The sequence below is a fragment of the Callorhinus ursinus genome, unplaced genomic scaffold (genome assembly GCF_003265705.2).
Source record: "Callorhinus ursinus isolate GAN/ISIS: 27379988/994484 unplaced genomic scaffold, GSC_fseal_2.0 scaffold16, whole genome shotgun sequence".
Classification (NCBI taxonomy): Eukaryota; Metazoa; Chordata; class Mammalia; order Carnivora; family Otariidae; genus Callorhinus; species Callorhinus ursinus.
In genome coordinates, this window is record NW_027397078.1 from 24,116,371 (window position 1) to 24,137,246 (window position 20,876).

The window sequence follows — 20,876 nt, forward strand, 5'->3', positions numbered from 1 at the left end:
ACATGTTAAATATAAAATTAACGTCTGGGGATGCCTGAGTGGCTCAGTTGGTTAAGCGATTGCCTTTGGCTCAGGTCATGATCCTGGAGTCCTGGAATCAAATCCCACATCAGGCTCCCTGCTTAGCAGGGAGTCTGCTTCTCCCTCTGACCCTCCCCGCTCTTGTGCGCGCTCTCTCTCTTCATTCTCTCTCAAATAAATCTTTAAAAAAAATAAAATTAACATCTGGATTAGGATCTCGCTTTATTTAAATGTCCTTCATGCTACAACACAACCCTTCAATCAAGTATACGACATTATATACTTCTTCAGAACTTATAAATTTAAGTAACAATTCACAGCCACACCTTCTAAATTTCTACAAGGCAGTTTCAATGCCTGAAAAGGCTTATTATTAGACTGTGGCATCAAATCCCACATTAAATGCAAATTTAAGAAAAGCAACTAGAGACTATTATCAGACTCTATTTATTATTAGACTAACAAAACTCAGTAAATTCTGTGTTATTTGATACACCTACTTCTCAACTCTCTAAACTCATTTCTTAACACTGGGGAGTTTTTTAAAGTATCAATGCCAGGGCTCCATCCCTACTCAATTAAATCGGAATCTCTGCAGGCCATCTTTTTCTTTTTTTTAAGGTTCTCCAGCAAATCTAATGTCAGTCAGAGTTGGGACCTACTGCTTTAAGAGGATCTTACAAAGAAAAAAATAAATAAAAATAAAGCAGGGACACCTGGGTGGCTCAGCCTGTTAAGCATATCTGCCTTCAGCTTGGGTCATGACCTCAGGGTCCTGGGATCGAGCCCCGCATCAGGCTCCTCGCTCAGTGGAGTCTGGTTCTGCCCCTCCACCCTACTTGTGCTCTCTCTCTCTCGAATAAAATCTTTAAAAAAATAAAAAATAAAGCAGAGCACAGGAAAAATATAAGAAAATGCAGAATAAGTTAAAAACCAAAAGGCTCACCCTTTGCTTTCTAACATCACTGACCTCTTGAAAGGTCCAAAGGTTACTAACATTAGAATCTACATTATAACCATATTAAGCAGTTAAGAAAAAATATAAAATAAGGCCTAGAAAGATCTATGTTACTTATCTAGAATCATCTGGCTTAACAATGTTTTCCAATGGGGGAAGGCTATCAGGTTTCAGGTATAAACCAATGCAGAAACAATTGCAGGGCACCACAGGGAGGTGAGAACTTCTGGCTCTAGTTTCCTGTGTTCCAGTTAAGGAAAAGAGGAAGGGAAAAAATGGTGTGACCATGGAAATGAGTTCCTATGCTCTAAAGGATAATTTTTATTAATTTCCTTTTCACTCATAATTTCAAAGATAAAGCAACATAAAACATGGGGCAAAGGAAAACTGGTTTTCAAGAACTTGAGTCTTCAAGTTTTTACTGGTTACGATAGTCCTTCAAGCCTGGAACCACTCAAAGATGAATCATGCAAAGTAAGAAGAAAACCTTTATTTGAAACAGGTTTGTTGGTATGTGTGCTACAGAAAGGGCTGGTTGCAGCAAAGAGTTTCATTTCAAACCTGCACTAATGTATAAATTAGACATTATGTGGGAATGATTAATTTCTGCTAAAATGTAGATTCAATCCAACATTATGCCAATTTTTACATTTATTGTAGACCCTATTTTAGTACTAAAGGTTAAATTTTCATCACCAAAAAATGAGAATAACCTTACAGCTACCACTAAGGTAATGAGCTGTGAAATTAATTTCCCTGTATTGCTTTGAAAATATACCCCCAGGTTGTAAAGAGAAATCCCGACTCCATCCAAATGTATATTTCACTGGAATTCTTCAGTCATCATCTACTGTTGGCTTGATTGTCACTCCTCTTCTTATTTGACCCCAACCAATTAAACTGCAAAAAAAAAAAATTTTTACAACTATGATTTTACACCCATTTCATTATCATTACCACACAATCATATGACATAACTGGTTTTACTTGCTTATCTGCTAAATCTGAATGTTCCCAAAACCTGCTGCTTCAAGAAAGCCCACACTTTCTTCTTAGATCCTCAGACCCGCAAAGATGGGCCCTAGCCAGAATGAATGACCAAAAAAGCAAACAAAAAGTTGCTACTACAAATGTGTTTGTCTTCACTCTATTGAAATATACTCACCCCTCCAGAACCACCAGTCTTCCAGTCCAACTAAGGAATCATGCTGATACACAATCTACCACAGTCTGATTTTCTAAAAAATCTCATTTTCTATCCTTTTCTCCTTGAAAAAATGCTTTTTTACCATTCACAGCACTCAACAGATCACAAAGGATTTAGCATGACCTTGGCTGGTAAAGAAAATTAAGAGACGAACTAGAAGAACGTATAGTCTATTAGCAGATACTCTGAATAGCAGAGGTACCTCTGCTCCCTCTTTCAATGTTTGCTCTAATTAATGGCCAGGACGGATTGCTACCTCAACAACAGCTTCAAGAACAAAACCCATCTAAACACGGGGTAAAACCACAATCCTAAGGAATGTAAAGATCATTCAGATGCTCTCATTTAATAATTTTAACATACTTGCTAATTTTTAAAAATTTGACTATTTTTTATTTCAATTTATTATTGAAGTAAAATCGACATACAATATATTGGTTTCAGGTGTACAACATAGTGATTTGACAATTCTACATATTATTCTATGCTTATTACAAGTGTACTCACCATCTGGCACCATACATTACAATATTATTGACTATGCTCCCTAATGTGCACTTTTCATTTCTAGGACTTATTTATTTTATAACTGGAAGCCTTAATCCCTTTCACCTATTGCACTTGTCCCCCTACCTACCTCATCCCCCCCACCAGAAACCACTAATTGTCCTCTCTCTGTATATATATTTTTGAAGATTTTATTTATTTGACAGAGAGAGCACAAGCAGAGGGAAAGAGGGAGAAGCAGGCTCCCCGCTGAGCAAGGAGCCCGATGCGAGACTCGATCCCAGGACCCTGGGATCACGACCCAGGTCGAGGGCAGCCGTTTAACCGACTGAGCCACCCAGGTGTCCCTTGTCCTCTGTATTTATGAGCCTGTTTTTTAGATTCCACCGATGACTGAAATCATATAGTATTTGTCTTTCTCCAACTTACTTTACTTAGCATAATACCCTCTAGATCCATCCATGTTGTCACAAACGGCAAGACTATTTTTCTATGGCTGAGTAATATTTCATTGTGTATATATACCACATCTACTTCATCCACTCATCTACAGATGGACACTTGGCTATTATAACACAGCAATAAACATTGATACATACACACATATATCTTTTCAAATTAGTGTTGTTTTCTTTGGGTAAATACCCAGTAGAATTACCAAATGATATAGTATTTTCATTTTAAGTTTCTGAGGAACTTCCATAATGTTTTCCATAGTAGTCTCACCAATTTATATTCCCACGAACAGTGTATGAGGGTTCCCTTTCCTTCACATCCTTACCAACACTTATTTCTTGACTTTGGGGTTTTTTTTTAAAGATTTATTTATTTATTTGAGAAAAAGAGAATCTCAAACAGACCCCCCACCAGAGTGGAGCCCCACATGGGGCTCGATTTCACAATCCTGAGATCATGACCGGAGCTGAAATCAAGAGTCGGATGTCCAACCGAGTCACCCAGGTGCCCGCTTTTCTTGTCCTTTTGACACTAGCCATCCAGGAGTGGTGTATAACTCATTGTGGTTTTGATTTGTATTTTCCCGACTATTAGTGATACTGAGCATTTTTTTCATGTGTTTGTTGGTCACCTGTATGTCTTTGGAAAAATGTCTATTAAGGTGCACTGCCCTTTTTAAAACTGAATTGTTTGGCTTATTTGGCGTGTAGTTGTGGAAGTTCTTTATATATTTTGGATATTAAACCCTTATCGGATACATCATTTACAAATACCTTTTCCCATTCAGTAGAATGTCTTTTCATTTTGCTGATGGTTTCTTTGCTGTGCAAAAACTTTATTATATTTTGGTGTAGTCCCAATAGTTTATTTTTGCTTTTCCCTTGCTTGAGGAGACATATCCATAAATATGCTGCTAAAGCTGATGTCAAAGATTACTGCCTGTTTTAAGAATTTTACGGTTTTGGGCGCTGGGTGGCTCAGTTAGTTATTGGCTCAGGTCATGATCCTGGAGTTCCAGGATCAAGTCCCGCATCGGGCTCCCTGCTCAGCAGGGAGTCTGCTTCTCCCTCTGACCTTCCCTCCTCTCATGTGCTCTCTCTCTCTCAAATAAATAAATAAAATTAAAAAAAAAGAATTTTACGGTTTTGGGGGCGCCTGGGTGGCTCAGTCGTTAAGTGTCTGTCTTCAGCTCAGGTCATGATCCCAGGGTCCTGGGATCGAGCCCCATATCGGGCTCCCTGCTCCTCGGGAAGCCTGCTTCTCCCTCTCCCACTCCCCCTGCTCGTGTTCCCTCTCTTGCTGTGTCTCTCTGTCAAATAAATAAAATATTTACAAAAAAAAAAAAAGAATTTTACGGTTTTGGGTCTCACATTTAGGTCTTGAATTTATTTTGGGGTATGGTGTAAAAAGTGGTCCAGTTTTGGGGCGCCTAGGTGGCTCAGTCAGTTAAGTGTCTGCCTTCAGCTCAGGTCATGAACTCAGGGTCCTGGGATAGAGCCCCAAGTCGGACTCCCTGCTCAGCGGGGAGTCTGCTTTTCCTTTTCCCTCTGTCTCCCCATCCCCTGCGCTTGTGCACATGCTCTGTGTTTCAAATAAATAAAATCTTAAAAAAAAAAAAAAAGGTGGTCCAGTTTCACTCTTTTGTGTGTAGCTGTCCAGTTTTCCCAGCACCATTTTTTGAAGAGATTCTTTTCCCCACTGTATATTCTTTCCTCTGTCATAGATTAACTGACCACATAAGCATGGGTTTTTTTCTTGGCTATTCTGTTCCATGGATCTATTTGTCTGTTTTTTTGTGTCAGTACCATACTGTTTTGATTACTACAGGTTTGCAAGATAGCTTGAAATCCGGGATTGTGATATCTCCAGCTTTGTACTTTTTTCTCAAGACGGTTTTGGCTATTCGGGATCTTTTGTGGTTCCACACAAATTTTAGGATTATTTATTCTAATTCTATGAAAAATGCTATGGAATTTTGATAGGAATTGCACTGAATCTGTAGATTGCTTTGGACAGTAACACCATTTCAACAATATTAATTCTTCTAATCCATAAGCATAGTATATCTTTCCATTTGTTTGTATTGTCTTCAATTTCTTTCACCAAAGTCTTATAGTTTTCAGAGTATAGGTCTTTCACCTCCTTAGATTTATTCCTAGGTATTTTATTCTTTTTTTAATTCTTTTTTTCTTTTTGGAGCAACCATAAATAGAATCGTTTTCTTAATTTCTCTTTCTGCTACTCTGTTATTAGTACATAGAAGTACAACAGATTTCTATATATTAATTTTGTATCCTACAACTTTCTTGAATCCATTTATTATTAGTAGTAACAGTTTTCTGGTGGAGTCTTGCTAATTTTTAAGCGAAATCTAGTTTCATGTGGATAGAATCCTCTTATAGTATTAGTGGGCAGACACACAAAAAAATCCTTTTATTTTAAAATCTGTTCTGATCTAGGAAATGTACCATTCTAACTAAGTGAGAATAATACATTCCCTGTTGAGAGTTTCTGGAAGTTTATTATTTAAGCCTATTTTAAAATACCCTGGGAATCAGTGTGTCTATAATAGCAAATGGTATAATCACACCAAAGAGTAAAATCAAATGACATAAATCACCACAAAGCAGGGTTATTTACTTAAAATTCAACTAGAAGTTTAACTCTCTAAATTATAGAGTAATAATTCAAATCAATCTTCTGAACAGTAAGTGATGAGAGACCTTCATGGGGCACAGTATCAGGGAAACCTTAATAAGGGAAGCAGTCAGCAAAAAACAGAGCGCCGAAGGTGATCTGAATAATTATGACAACAATGAGGACCCAGAACAGTGTAATTTAGATGGTTTGTATGAGACAAAGCAGGAAGAAATAAAATGCACTGAAGCAGGTTTCCAGAAAGGTCCAGAATATCATAAAGTAGTGAGAACTACTGGAAATTAATGAACACAGCATAATAAAAATGTTTTAGGAAGATTAATTTTGACTGAGCTCTTAACTAACAAAGGAAGAGGCAAATTAGGAATCTTCTGCGGTAACTTTTTTTTTTTTGAGAGAGAGAGAGAGAGAGAGCACGCACAGCAGGGGGAGAAGCAGGCTCCCCACTGAGTAGGAAGCCTGATGCAGGACCTGATCCCAGGACCCTGGGATCATGACCTGAGCCGAAGGCAGCCGCTCAACTGAATGAGCCACCTGGGTACCCCATCTTTTGCAGTAACTTTTAAGTATGAAATGATGGCAGTAAGGGGCATAATGAGGCCACATAGAATAGAAAAGTAAAGGGTAGATTCAGTAACTAACTAGGTAACTGAGAGCAAACAGTCAGAAGTCAAAGATGTGTCTCCTTGCTTATCCACTCAAAGGACACAGAAGAAATAGCACCCTAGGAACAATGAGCACTTCTAGCACCCAGATCTTCATTTCTAAATATCATTCCCCACTAAAAGAAACCAGGCTTTCCTGGAGAAACGGCCAATTTTAAAACTGGAGCAGGGGAAGTATAAGATGAGTTTGGAATATCTTGTGCCAGAAACTAAGGAACTGTTAAAAAAAAAAATGAGGGGCGCATGGGTGGCTCAGTTGTTAAGCGTCTGCCTTTGGCTCAGGTCATGATCCTAGGGTCCTGGAATCGAGCCCCACATCGGGCTCCCTGCTCAGTGGGAAGCCTGCTTCTCCCTCTCCCACTCCCCCTGCTTGTGTTCCTGCTGTCGCAATCTCTCTGTGAAATAAATAAAATCTTAAAAAGTACATTAAAAAAAATGATGGGGACATGTCAAAAGGACACAGAAGCCAGCTTGAAGGATCGCTACTAGACAAATCCTGAACAATTTGGCATTAAAATAAGTAAGGACAGTAATGATTCATAACCTATTGAAATAAAATAGAACTCCACGAGTCTATATTATAACCAGTTAAATAAACAATAGGGAAAAAAACAATAAATGAGAAGTGGTGGGTTGGGGGAGGGGTGTCATTTTATAATCATATAATCAAGTTCAATTCAGACAAGAATCATCAGTGGATGCTAAATCCAGGGGGATGAGATGTGATGAGGAGTAAGCTATTCACCTAGACTCAATGACTCTTCCCACAAAATGCTTAATAGGTGCACAGGTATAAAGAATATATAGTAGAAAAACTGGACAACACTTCAACTGCATAATCAAAATTAACCTCCACAAGGAGGAGCAATCAGATCTCATGGGCCTCTGGCTGTGATTTCCTGAGAAGACATCACTACCTATATAAGTATTCCAGCCAAGAATACATAACCTGAATCTAATCTTAGGAAGTATCAGATAAACTCAAATTGAGGAAGAGTAAGAATGTATTCTTCAAAATAGTCAATGTCAAGTAAGACAAAAAAAATTGAGGAAGTACCCAATTAGAGATCAAAGAGACATATGACAACTAAATGCGGTGAGCCTAGACCAGAGGGACTAGAGGACATTACTGGGACAAGCTGTATAACTGAACTATCAACTGTAGGTTTCAGTAATTTATTGATGTTAACTTCTTGTAGTACTTAAGATAATGTCCTTGTTTTTAGGAAATATACACCAGTGTGTTAAGAGATCAAGAGGTATGATATACACAACCCACTCCTCAAACAGTTGAGAAAAAAGTTTATACATATAGAAGAATACACACACACACACACACACACACACACACAAATAAATTGTGTATCTGGGAAAAGGAAACAGGAGTTGTGTGCAACTCTTGCAATTTTCTTGTTAAGTTTGAAATTATTTCCAAATATAAAGTTTTAAAAATCCAAAGAGAAATACTGAACCTAAATTCATTGGTTTTTTTCATAGGTTGTGTGTATCACAAATCAGGGCTAGAAATACAGATTCAAAGTCATCCAAATAAACAGCTGACCTAAAGAACTGCTGTGTTTAAGGTAAAGTGTGCATGCACACCACCAAGAACTTAAGGGAACTGTCTTTTTTATTAGATAGTGACAAAGGCTTGTAAGCTTACCGCCAGTGTTTCTCAACTCTTCGGCTAAGGGCAATTTTTTCTCCTACTTCTGTGCACACAGGATTAGTCAAAACGATTTTGCCCAAATCGGCCTTGACTGCACTAACTCTTCCTCCTGTTGACAGGGATCCTATGTTCACCATGAGCACTTCATTCTTAGAGAGCTTTTGCACCTAGAAAATAAATCGAGGAAAGATAAATGCCCAAATCAAGAAAATGCTTTCCAAAAATGACTGCTTATTTTCCTACATCCTTGCCAACAATAGATACCAGCAATTTTCCATCTCTGCTAACCTAACATGAGACTTTTCAACTTCCTCAAAGTAGAAAGCCAAATTTACTCACCTTTTCTTTATCTTAATCCCATGTTAACTATAAAAGAATGAACCTCAAAACTGGTCCTAACATGACTGCCACTTTTCTGAAACAGGAATTACAGAAAGCACTTACCTTTGCTGCTTTCTTGTCTCCTTCAGTGCGTACACCTAGCAGCCGTCTAAGTAGGAAATAGGAGATTTCCAATTCTGTGAAGATCTCCGGTAAAGCTCCAACTGCACCAAGTACCTGTCCCACCATTCTGTCAGCCCGGCACAAAGTGGGGTCAATTTTTGTTCCCACTCCTGATATAAAAACAAGATATATAAAGCCCAACTTTTATTTTCTATAAAGCAGTTTACCCAAAACTTAGTCAAACAAGTACAACGTATACCTATACATTTTAATACACGTTTCTCATACTCATATATTCTCATACTCATGTAATAGCTACACAGGCATGACAAAGTACCTACCTTACCTGAAGAAATAGAAACAAAAACCCATGGATTAGTTGGGCATTTGAGAACAGTCCCTTGATTTAAATTCTAAACAAAGGACAGAGAGGACAGCATAACTCAAAAATGAGTCTAATATACTTAATAAAGGTTGAAAAGATAAAAATTCATAATGAGTAATTTTTAGAATATTTGCCTGTCATTTCTCCCCTGGAAGGCTGATAAAAAAATAACTTCAGGACTTCACATATGATTCCTGGGATCCACTTTAAAATATTTTAGCCACGTATGAGGAGAGGGAAGGAGACATAAAGATGAAGCAAGACTGGTAAAGTACTGATAACTGTTCAAGCTGAGTGGTGGCAACATGAGCGTTATCATTAAATTATATACACTAAACTCTTAATTACAGGATAGAAAAGTGAATTATATACCCAAAAACCAGAGAACCAAAAGACAAACTTCTTTATCCAACAATTTCTTCTTTAATCCAAAGGAACAACATATCTAATTCCCTTTGAATCTTGTCTTTTTCTGGGTATCTGGTAAGACACTAAGTTGTAAGGAACTAGAAAAATCCATAAAATCATCTCAGTAACTGCTACACATTCAGAGTTATTTTTTTATTCCCACCTCAGAGTAAACATGATCTGACAGGATTCAATTGACATTTGTGGGTAACTTTCCATTTGCAAAACACACAAAAAAACCACCACTCTCTACCACCAAAATTGTGTAGACAAAAAAGTATACTTGATCATTTTAAATGCTGGATCATAAAACTTATTTTATTACTGCTAAAAGGAATTACTTCATATACTAAACCAAAATGTATTCTTCTTTATCCTTAAAAATAACTCTTACAAACACATGAAACCATTTTATGAACTAAAACCAACAGCTTAACCACACGAATGTTTCCCACTCCAATCAATTATTTAAAATACCCAATTAAGGGGCGCCTGGGTGACTCAGTCGTTAAGTGTCTGCCTTCAGCTCAGGTCGTGATCCCAGGGTTTTGGGATCGAGCCCTGCATTGGGCTCCCTGCTCGGTGGGAAGCCTGCTTCTCCCTCTCCCACTCCCCCTGCTTGTGTTCCCTCTCTCATTGTCTCTCTGGCAAAAAAAAATAAATAAAAAATTAAAAATAAATAAATAAATAAAATACTCAATTAAAAATCTACAATATCATCTTTCTGGGTAATCCTTTTCCCATGAAAAATACCACAAATTAAAAATGTAGGGATGAGAGAAAAATCCTTACCAATAAGACCTCCTGGAGCAGCATATTGAAGATCATTATGTTCTGCAAAAAGTGACACGATTTTGGAAAAGATTGGTTTACACATGAGTTTTCCTTCACTATCTTTGGAAACAATACCAGGTCTGACTTCTATCTCCTGGCCCACCTGTAAACATGTAAGTTAGTAATTAGAATTACTGTGGGACGACACCATTATCACTTACAAACCAAAAGTCCTAATAGGAAGACACCAAAACTGAAAATTTCAGGCAATTATTTCTCTATGTTGAGGATTGTTACTAAAAAAAAAAAAAAAAAAGTGGAAGTGAGCTTCAAAACCAGAAACATCCATCCCACTGTTGTTAACTACCTACCACACAAGCTTATCTCCATATAAAATGTGCTCCATACTCAAAAAGGAAAAAAATTTTACTTTCAATTTGGAGTGTCCATACTATTAACCTTATGACTAAGACAAGAGAAAAATAAAATAAAAACACAACAAAAAAAATCCAGTTTACCTTTAATACTCCTTTTAGAATACTACCACCAGCTACACCACCCTTAAGGTCATCAACTTCACAGCCAGGTTTGTTGACATCAAAGGACCTAATAACTAAAAGAAAACAAATTCTGCTCATTTTAACTTTAAGAGAAATATTCTTTACTAAGATAACTTTTCTAAGATAGTAGCCACATAATAGTTACACACACAAGGGCGACTTTGTAACAGAATCTACTATCAGTACTCCTATGTTTATTACAGGCTTACTTATGATGAAAATAGTGGAAATAAATTAAAAGTTAATTGATAAGAGGCATATTATGGTACATCCATACTTTGGAATATCTGCAGGTATTAAAGAATGTTTTGAGTTTTGTTTTTTTTTTTTTAAAGATTTATTTATTTTGGAGAGAACGTACATGCATGTTGGGGGGATGAGCAGAGGGAGAGGGAGAAAGAAACTTAAGCAGACTCTGCACTGAGCGTGGAACCCAACATGGGCCTCAATCCCATGACCCTGAGATCACGACCTGAGCTGAAACCAAGAGTTTGGACGCCTAACCAACTTCACCACCCAGGTACCCCTAAAAAAGAATGTTTGACCTATAATGTAATGACCTAAAAGGATAACCCACATATACTATTTAAAACACACACACAAAAAACTAGACAAATATAACACACAATTTCCATAAAATAAAACTAAAACAGGAAACACGTACATGTTTATACATAATGATGTGAATAAAGAGGAAGGTGTGAGAATAACACACACCATTAACTTTGGTTACTTCTGGGCTAAGGGGCTAGAAGCAAAAGGCAGGGAGACTATGGACTATTTCTTTATCTACCTCTGTATAACTTCTTAAATTAAAATTTAGTTTTAAAAACTACAAAACAACTTTAGAACTACATGAACTGAACTTAGGTCCTGAGAGCAGTGACCCTTAACAAGGATACGCATCACAATCACCCAAGAGAACACTTCCCACAATATAAAGGGGGGCACCAGGTGCAGGCCCAGAGAGGCTCAAATGTCTGTTTTAAAAAGACTGCTACATCTCTGTGTAGGAACCACAAGCTTAGCACAGTACCAATATTGATTCTATGAACTTAAATAAAAGTGAAAAGGACATGAAAATCTTCATTAATGGTACAATGAAAACATTTGTACGAAAGTTCTAATATCCTGTTCCTGACTAAAACATTTTAATTCCATGGAGAATACTGTATGACTCCATCTTGATCACGTGACACGCCATATACAGAACACAAAAAGGTTAAAAGTTCCTTCTGTGTGGGGACTCTGTCCCTCTACCAGTAATGCAATCTACCACTGCCAATACAATCCCAGAATCAAAAAATATTTTTATGGAGATTGTTATTATCTCTGCAGAAAGAGAAGTATTAATAAACACCCTTCAAGAGGAATCAAGGGATGCCTGGGTGGCTCAGTCGGTTAAGTGTCTGCCTTCAGCTCATGTCATGATCCCAGGGTCCTAGGATCAAGTCCCACATCGGGCTCCTTGCTCAGCAGGGAGCCTGCTTCTCTCTCTGCCTGCCGCTCCCCCTGCTTGTGCATGTACTCTCTCTGACAAATAAAATCTTAAAAAAAAAAAAAAAAGGAGGAATCACCAATGTGAAAAAGATCAAATTAAGAGCTAAAGACAAATACTATCACTTACCAATAAGTCGGGGTTCTGAAGTAAAGTCTCTTGGGGGTACTGGAATTTTCTTCACTATGTACTCACAAACAACTTCAATATTGTATTTCAGCTGAGCAGAAATTGGAATAATAGGAGCTCCTTCTGCTACTGTACCTATATAAAATTCAAAAAGATTAAGATTCTTTAGTTTTACAGAACTTGATCTTTCTATGTTACAGGAAAGGTTAAGATTACTAAAATAGATGCCTAGGGGAGCCTGAGTGGCTCAGTCAGTTGAGCCTCCTGATCTTGGTTCAGCTCAGGTCATGATCTTGGGAGTCGTAGGATGGAGCCCCATGCCAGGCTCTGTGCTCAGCAGGGAGTCTGCTTAAGATTCTCCCTCTCCCTCGGGGCACCTGGGTGGCTCAGTTGGTTAAACGTCTGCCTTTGGCTCAGGTCATGGTCCCAGGGTCCTGGGATCGAGCCCCACATCGGGCTCCCTTCTCAGAGGGAAGCCTGCTCCTCCCTCTGCCTGCCATTCCCCCTGCTTGTGCTCTCTCTTTGTCAAATAAATAAATAAATAAATAAAAATCTATTAAAAAAAAAAAATTCTCCATCTCCCTCTTCTTCTGCCCCTTCTCTAAAAGAAATAAATCTTAAAAAAAAAAACTAAAATAGATGCCTAAACATCCTCACACAAATGCCAGCAACAAACAAATGCAAAGTGATAATTCTGTTTAGAAAGGTGGCAGTATTCTGCTTGTTTTACTCCTGAAAATGAACACTAGTCCCTTTATGGAAAAAAACTGTTAAAATATATTTACACATGTATTTACTATACTAAAATGATAATACTGTCTAAAGGAATAAACTACTAACACTCCTGGGAAAAAGCACTTTACTAGTTTAAAGATTTCTAATAACGTGTAATTAACCTCCCAAAAAATGTCAAGGTAAAATTACAGACTCTTTGCTAATCAAAGACTACTGGCTCATAAAATATTTGCTCCTTATTAATAATATGTCAAACAGGTTGGTCAAAGAAATGGACCAAACATAATTAGATTTTAATCAAAATGACTTATTCTTTTTCATCACGACAGATCTAGGTTCATGGGAGTCAACCCTTCCAACAAAGCTGAGAGAATTGTCAACAATAACATGCATCATGTCTTCCCTAAAATGAAAAACCCTATGCAACAGAGAAATGAACACTATAAAAATTAAATATATCACTGTCACTTCCAATGATCAATGTATTAGGTAAGAGTAGTTTAAGACTTAAGTTTAAAACAAAAAAAGCTTTTTTCATTAAAAAGGACTTTTTTTCCTAAACCGACTCACAGTTTCCAGAATACAACTTCAGTTCTAACTTTCAGCCAGCAAAAATATACTTCAGTTTAAACTTCCAATTATAAAGTAAGTCACCAGGATGAAATGTATAGCATACTGAACATAGACAATAATATTTTAACAATTTTGTGTGGTAACAGACGGTAACTACATTTACTGTCAGGAACACTGCATAATGTATAGAATTATCAGAACTGTCGAATCACTGAGTTGTACACCTGAAACTAACATAACAGTATGTCAACTATACTTCAATAAGAAAGTATTTTAAATATACATGGATGAAAAGATGTATGTGCTTTAGTTTATCAAATTCACAAACAGATATCACTAATTGTATCCGGTGACTAACAAGTAGTAGGTAGAGAAATAAGGTTTTAAGATGCATAAATTTATCTATTTCGGATAGTCTATTATAGTAAAAGTTAAATTTAACATCCGGTATCTGGATTAAATACCTCTCAAAGTGATTCATAGATTTATTAGCAATTATGGCTTCTTACCTTGTACAAATGCAAGGATCTGTTCATACTGTTCTTTAGCCTGACTTTCTTTTACCAAATCAATTTTATTTTGTAGAATCAAAATATGCTTCAGTTTCATGATTTCTATAGCAGCCAGGTGTTCAGAAGTCTGAGGCTGAGGACAAGACTCATTACCAGCTAGATGATGAGGAATAAAAAAGATGCATGAGAATTAACTGCAAATATCCAGAATAGGCAAATCCATAGGGACAGAAAGCAGATTAGTGGTTGCCAGGAGATGGGGGGAAGGTATGGCATAGAGTGACTGTTTAACGGGCACGGGGTATCCTTCTGGGGCAACGAAAATGTTCTGGAACTAGAAACTGGTGATGCTTGCAGAACACTGTGAATGTACTTAATGTCACTGAGTTGTACACTTTAAATAGTTATAATGGTAAATTTTATTTTGTGTATTTTACTACCAAAACAAACTTAAAGGAAACTTTTGCATGTCCTAGCCTTACTCCAGGCAAAAGTCCTGGATATCACTGCCAAGCATCCACCTTTTGCTCTGTTTCACCCTCTGTGCCTGCGTTCACTGGAGCCTTCAGATCATTTGGCTTTTATCCCTGGTGCTATGCAAGAAGCTTGGAATCAACAAGTTTGGCATCCCAGGGTCTGCCCTTAGCCTTTGCTAAGGTATAAGGTATAGCCCTCTGGCTCTATCCAGTCTTAAGAGATGTTTCGGCCCAGTTAAGCTCCTGAGAGGTAAAGAGTAATTAAGGGAAAACACTTACTACAGTCTGAATTTCAACTACTACCAAAGGGTACTCCCTAACAAAGGGAGATAAGAACACTAAATGCACAGTTAACGAACAGTGTTATCATAAAGAAATTGGCATTTTTTGGGGGGGGGCACTCCAACAGTCACCTTCCCCAAGCAGTGATATTGAGCTGTCCTGTACTGTATCTACTTGGCATCCTCTAAAAAAATTATGTCCCATAGATGAAGTGTCTGCCTTTGGCTCAGATCATGATCCAAGGGTCCTAGAATCGAGCCCACCATCAGGCTCCCTGCTCAGGCTGCTTCTCCCTCTCTTCCCTGCTCTTGCTCTATCTCTGTTTCTCAATCTCAAATAAAATCTTTGAAAAAATAAAAATAATGTCCCATAGCAATGAAATCTCTTGATAGCTCACATAAGGAAGGTAGCACAACCCTAGCTTTGAAAACCCCAATTAGGTCTACACTTCAGCACTTACTATGAATAAGATTTGCATCTAAATAAAACCACTATACATCAACATTGCAGTGGATGAAAAATACATGTACACTTACAAATTTAAAATTAAAATAATAAATCATCTCATGTGATCTAGGTGGGAAAAATGCACTACTGACTTTGATTTAAAAATATATACTAACCTAAGAATTCTCATATCAGCCCCACATCTACCTTGCTTAGTATTTTATGATATCTGGTAGGCAGGGATGTCATCCTGGATGACATGTTAGCTCCCATTTGTGTCACCCTTAGGTAATGAATATGACCCTTAATGGCCTTAGTGCTCGTTTAAATATTCCATCTTGGATTTGCTCCACATTGATTTGTCAAAACCAATTCTGATATATTTACCTATCAACAGAAGAGCTGCATCCATCACTGCTGCACCGTTTAGCATAGTAGCCATCAAAATATCGTGGCCAGGACAGTCAACAAAGGAAACATGTCTAACAATTAAGAAATAGCAATCAGTCCTAAAATCAATCCATATTTCAACAGAGAAATTCCCAAATCCAATCAAAATGAATATGGTATAGAGTATGGTAGAAAATACATACTGGAAATGTCATCGATTTGAAAGCTAAAACAGTGTTAACAGAATGGGCACTGCCATCTGAAAAAATAATTTGCCAAAAATTCCTCCAACACCTTGAAAAGCGGGAACTGCCAATCTGAAGTAGAGATGGCAGTACTATTTTAGACAAACTGCTACTTATTGAGAATCACTATTTTTAAAGAGTGTATGCTCACACTGTCAAGATCTGAAACAGGGATTAGCAAACTAAGGCCCTTAGGCCAAATCTGGCCCATACCCACTCAAGCACATATTATTTGCATCTGCTTTCATAACACAAGAGCAGAGAGGAGTTGCCTCTTCCCAGAGAACCTATGGCCTGCAAAGTTGTAAATATTTATGATCTGGCCACTTATAAAAAAAGAAGTTTGCTGATTTCTGATGAGGACCAGAACCAGGGTGAAGCTGAGTGAGACATTTGCCTTAGGGGCAAAATTTAAGAGAGTGCCAAAAAACTCACTAATCAAGATAAATAATATTTAAATTTAAGATTTTTAAAAACAAAATTAATGCAAAAAAATTTGCAACGAGCAAAATATCAAAGGTAACTAATAATGCCACATCGAACCAAAAATAAATAGTGATACTGAAGCAAGAGGGAAAAAAATCTGTAATTTTGAGTTGTCTTTAAACAAATGATATTCTATTAGGATTTTTTTGCATCAATTTCAAAAAGCACTGCCTCAAAATACTGTTTATCCTGATCACTGAGGTGTTTTTTTTTTTTTTTTTTTTGTACATTTTGGGACCAAGGCAAGGGCCTCACTCACCTCTCCCCAGTCCCAGCCTTGCCTCAATGTAAAATTTCCTTGTGGGCCATCCCCAACCGCATTAACATCACTAGGGAGTAGAGGTCTGTATCCTCTGATAAAGAACCAGGATATGAATCACATTCAGAAACTAGATGGGTAACAAGCCATGTACTGAAGAGAGGTAATTAAGAATGGCTTTGTGCATCCCCTATCTAAAAAACAGAAACAACATTGTTTAAAAGAAATGTAGAAAGCCTGGCAAAAAGCTTCCCCTAAATCCAACGAGCTGTGTTTCCCTCCATTCCATCTGCTTACATGATACCTTTCCTTTGGAGAACTTGAATGGAAGTATCTAAATTGAGGTTGAAATACTTGACCTTTCAAATTACTGTCATTATAGACAATAACATTAAAAAATAGACAACAAAAACATTCAGCAATTAGTTTAATAATTTAATCTCAGTTAAATATTTCAAAAAACACAATCATAAGACAATAGAATATGAAGTATAAAGTGTTTTTTGAAAGAGGTCACCTGACTAATTTGAAATTCCCTTTGGTCCCTGGAATGTCTGTAGGAAACTCATCTGGTGTACTACTTCCACAGGATCTATAACATTCCGGCCGGGGACAACTTGGGTCATCAAGTTTATAAATCTAAAAATTCCAATGAAAAAAAGATTCAAATTTGTTATCTGTACATTCAACAAAGTTATTTCTAGTTCCACAGTACAAGCTCACCTTAGCATTAGCATATCCAAGCTTGATTGTAATATTTCTTTCTAGTTCATTTTTGAACCTGACAGTGTGAACTCCAGAAATAGCTTTTACAACTGTGGATTTTCCATGAGCTACATGACCAATTGTACCTACAGAAAAAGTGTAAGAAATTAATTCATGTACATTCAGTTACACCAAACACTATTTCAAAAAGCACTGGAGTAGAAAACCTAAAGCTAAAACTCAGTATAAATATCAACATAAAACAAACAGTGACTTCAATTTTTCGTCCTTCATATTCTTTCCTAACAAAACCTTATTCTGATACAGGACTGAATGGAACTTTCCATGTAATCACAATCTCATTCAAAAACTATACTCCAGTACAGTAAAAGCTATTCATCTTATGTTTCTACTCACATAAAAGACTGCCTTCATTTAAAATAAACACTAAATAAGGAGAAGATAAAATCCTAGATACTAAGGAACTTTCCAGCATAACCAAAGTGAAGTAAACAGGTATGAGTCCTGACAACACCAAAAAGAATCCATGAAAACAGGAAAACAACCCAGGTTTAATTATGGTAATGCTATCAAGGTTAGCACATATCTTATAACTTCTTAATAACCTGACGGTAGATAGCTTTACTTTTAAGTTCATTTAATTGTGCCACTTGTACGGGCTGTCAAATTTAAATTTGACACTCAGTCAACATACCTTCTCCTCTAAAGTTCTAGACGGCAATTAGGAGGGGGAAAAAAAACCTTAATAATCACTTATATACCAAATAAAACTTCTGTGAAAATTATGCCCCTGCAATAACCCTGTGTGGCAAGTACCACCACATTTTCACCTCTTCTGCTACACACGACTACATCTTGCCTTATGCTACTAAATTTTTCATATGTTTGTATCTTTTCTTCTCACCTAGACATGAGCTAGGCTTGAGCAATATATGCTGCCCACAAAATCCAGCAGGTGCTTTACTCACACAGGATCAAAGTCTATTTCTTGGAACATCTGCGTCCTCATAAAATTCAGGCAATCACACAAAGGGAGAAGTTAAAAATTACTTGTCGAGATCAAGCAAGTCAGGTCACCAAGTTATTCTTATCTTACCTATATTAATTGTGGCTTGTCTGCTGATAACTTCGTGTGAAAGTGGCGTCAACTTGGTAACATCCTGCAATGAAACATTTTTATTTTAAATCGCTGTACGTAAGACAGATCACAACTTTTCCTTTGACTTTACATTTGCTACCCACAGCCTGCCACCACGTGAACAGCTCTCCTCCACTTCTAAAGCACTTCTCCTGCAAAGGCAGTATTGTACTCTGATGACTGGGAAGCCCTAAAAGTCCTTCATCGTTACAGAAGACTACACCTCCACTCAGTATGGGAGATGTGAAAGCCCGAGACATCCCCCCCCCCCACCTTGACAGCATTAGCACTGAGGACGAAGTAGATATTCCCTTCCCAGACCTTAGGAAGCAAAAGCCTTAGTAACATTTAACGTCATGACTTTCCAGCCGAATCCTTCGGGGGCCTGAGGTCCCACAACCTCACAGCCCCATGCACACCTCGCGAACTTGCCAAGGTGCAGGCGGCGGCAGGAGTCTCCCTCCTAACGCACGCTACCAACAGACAGCCCGGCACTGCCTCGTCTCAACGCCTCCCAGGAGGCTCGATCATCCACGTCTGAGTTCACTCCGCATCCTTGCAGAACGAAACCTTACCAAGGTGGCGAGATCCTGACGAGAAAGATGCGGCTGCCCCAGAGTCACTCCAGCCTCACCGCCCGCCATCTTGCTCCGAGAGGAAGGAAGTCGCCCCAGCCGCTGCCTAACCGAACGCAGGTCCCCTTGTGTGGGGCGGGGGGAGCGGAGGCGGGACGACCGACTAGGGCCCCCGCCTGGGAAAGGAGGATGGCCGGTGCAGCAGGGTCCTCGCTGCTTGGACTTCTCTCCGCTTGGGTTTACACAGTGCCTGCCGGAAGACTCACTAAAAAACAGGAGGCAAAGTTTCGGAAGACATTCGTCGCAGACCTGATGGATTTTTGTGCAGGCAACGCTGAGGGCAGCCCCCAAAGAAGACAGCCCCCCCCCACCTTGCTAGGCGGGTGATGCAACCGCCAAGCGCGCTGGCGAGGGAGAAACCATTTCCGGTTTCCGTGGGGATGGCCGGAAGACTTACCGGAAGCTTCTCTGGGGGTGTGAGGACAGACGGTGGGGCGGTCCATCTTATGATTTCCATAATTTAATAAGGCGAGATCGGCTCGGGGTGCGGCTCGGCTGTGATGGCCACGCTGGCCGCTCTTACGACCCTGCGCGTCACCTGGCGGGCGGCGGGGAGGGCGCCCTCGCGCGGAGGTTTGATGAAGTGGTCAGCGGCCCAGGGATGGGAAGAGCAAAGTCCCTAACTTGTTCCCAGAGACAGGTTTCTAGGGCCCGGGAGGCGGTCGGTAGTGGCTCTACAACCGCACAGCATGGAGTTAGCATAGGATGGAAGCTAGGTGTTTGTAAGAGCCCAAGGAGGCATTTTTTGTTTGTTTGTTTGTTTGTTTTTAAGCCCATACAGGAAAACTCACTTCTTTAATGGAAAGATTACCACTAAAGCGGTGTTTTACAATTTAAAGACTTCGGGGAATTTCCTTTTTTTTCACGGTGTATCAACAAGAAGTCGAGTAATTTTTGTTTCTCCCCATGCATTTCTATACTTTACAAATTTTCTGTCACGAACAAGTGTTCTTTTCTGGCCAGCAAAAAATATAAGAAGAGGTGAAGAATAATTTAGATTACCTGTGTTGATAGAATACTGAAGTAAGATTAAAAGGAATATGTTTATCACATAAGTTTTAGGTTACAACAGTTTACCTAACATAGGAAGTTCTATTTCAATAAAGGCATTCATTGGTTAAGTGATGGTAGAGACTGTACAGTTGTATTTGAATGGAGGCATTTAGTTCCTAAATTTATTAACTTACAGATTTGTAAGTTAATAAATTTAGAATTTATCTTACATTCTAAATAGTTATGCCAGCCAATTCAGAAAACCCATTGAGGTGATAAAAATGTAGAAATGTCGAATCATTATGTCATACACCTGAAACTAATGTAATATTGTATGTCAACTATACTTCAATTTTTTTCAACTATACTTCAGTTTAAAAAAATGTTGAACTAGTGGTAATGGTTGCACAACTTTCTGAATATACTAAAAACCAATAAACTGTACAGTTTAAAAGAGTGAATCATGTGAATTATATCTCAATGAAAAATAGAATTCATTGATAATAAATAGAACATAATATGCTTCATTGTCAGAAACGTGTACTGAAAGTAGAAATGTCACAAGAAATGTTATTAATTAAAAATTATAGTTAAATATTGGCACTGACTTGACAAATATTAATTTATTTACTCCTCACAA

The 20,876-nt window shown here is 38.1% G+C and overlaps 1 protein-coding gene across 1 annotated transcript; it reads right to left on the minus strand.

Annotated features, from left to right (window-relative positions):
- Positions 1–1,454: 1,454 nt before the first annotated feature.
- Positions 1,455–19,778, minus strand: EIF2S3 (eukaryotic translation initiation factor 2 subunit gamma). Its single transcript, XM_025857398.2, has 13 exons — positions 19,641–19,778; positions 19,184–19,448; positions 18,567–18,630; positions 17,468–17,595; positions 17,262–17,383; positions 15,752–15,846; positions 14,157–14,315; positions 12,340–12,474; positions 10,671–10,765; positions 10,171–10,315; positions 8,586–8,755; positions 8,136–8,308; positions 1,455–1,879 (listed from the first exon to the last, which is right to left on the minus strand). The coding sequence occupies exons 2-13, from the start codon at positions 19,250–19,252 to the stop codon at positions 1,816–1,818; spliced, it is 1,419 nt and encodes a 472-aa protein (XP_025713183.1). The 5' UTR covers positions 19,253–19,448; positions 19,641–19,778; the 3' UTR covers positions 1,455–1,815.
- Between the last annotated feature and the right edge of the window lie 1,098 nt (positions 19,779–20,876).

Excerpts from the sequence above, each read along its gene's own strand:
- EIF2S3 (XM_025857398.2), bottom strand. The coding sequence starts at position 19,252 with ATGGCGGGCGGTGAGGCTGGAGTGACTCTGGGGCAGCCGCATCTTTCT. Across the intron at positions 17,384-17,467 it reads TTGGATATGCTAATGCTAAG|ATTTATAAACTTGATGACCC; the intron begins GTGAGCTTGTAC and ends TGGAATTTTTAG. Across the intron at positions 10,316-10,670 it reads TTCTAAAAGGAGTATTAAAG|GTGGGCCAGGAGATAGAAGT; the intron begins GTAAACTGGATT and ends ACATGTTTACAG.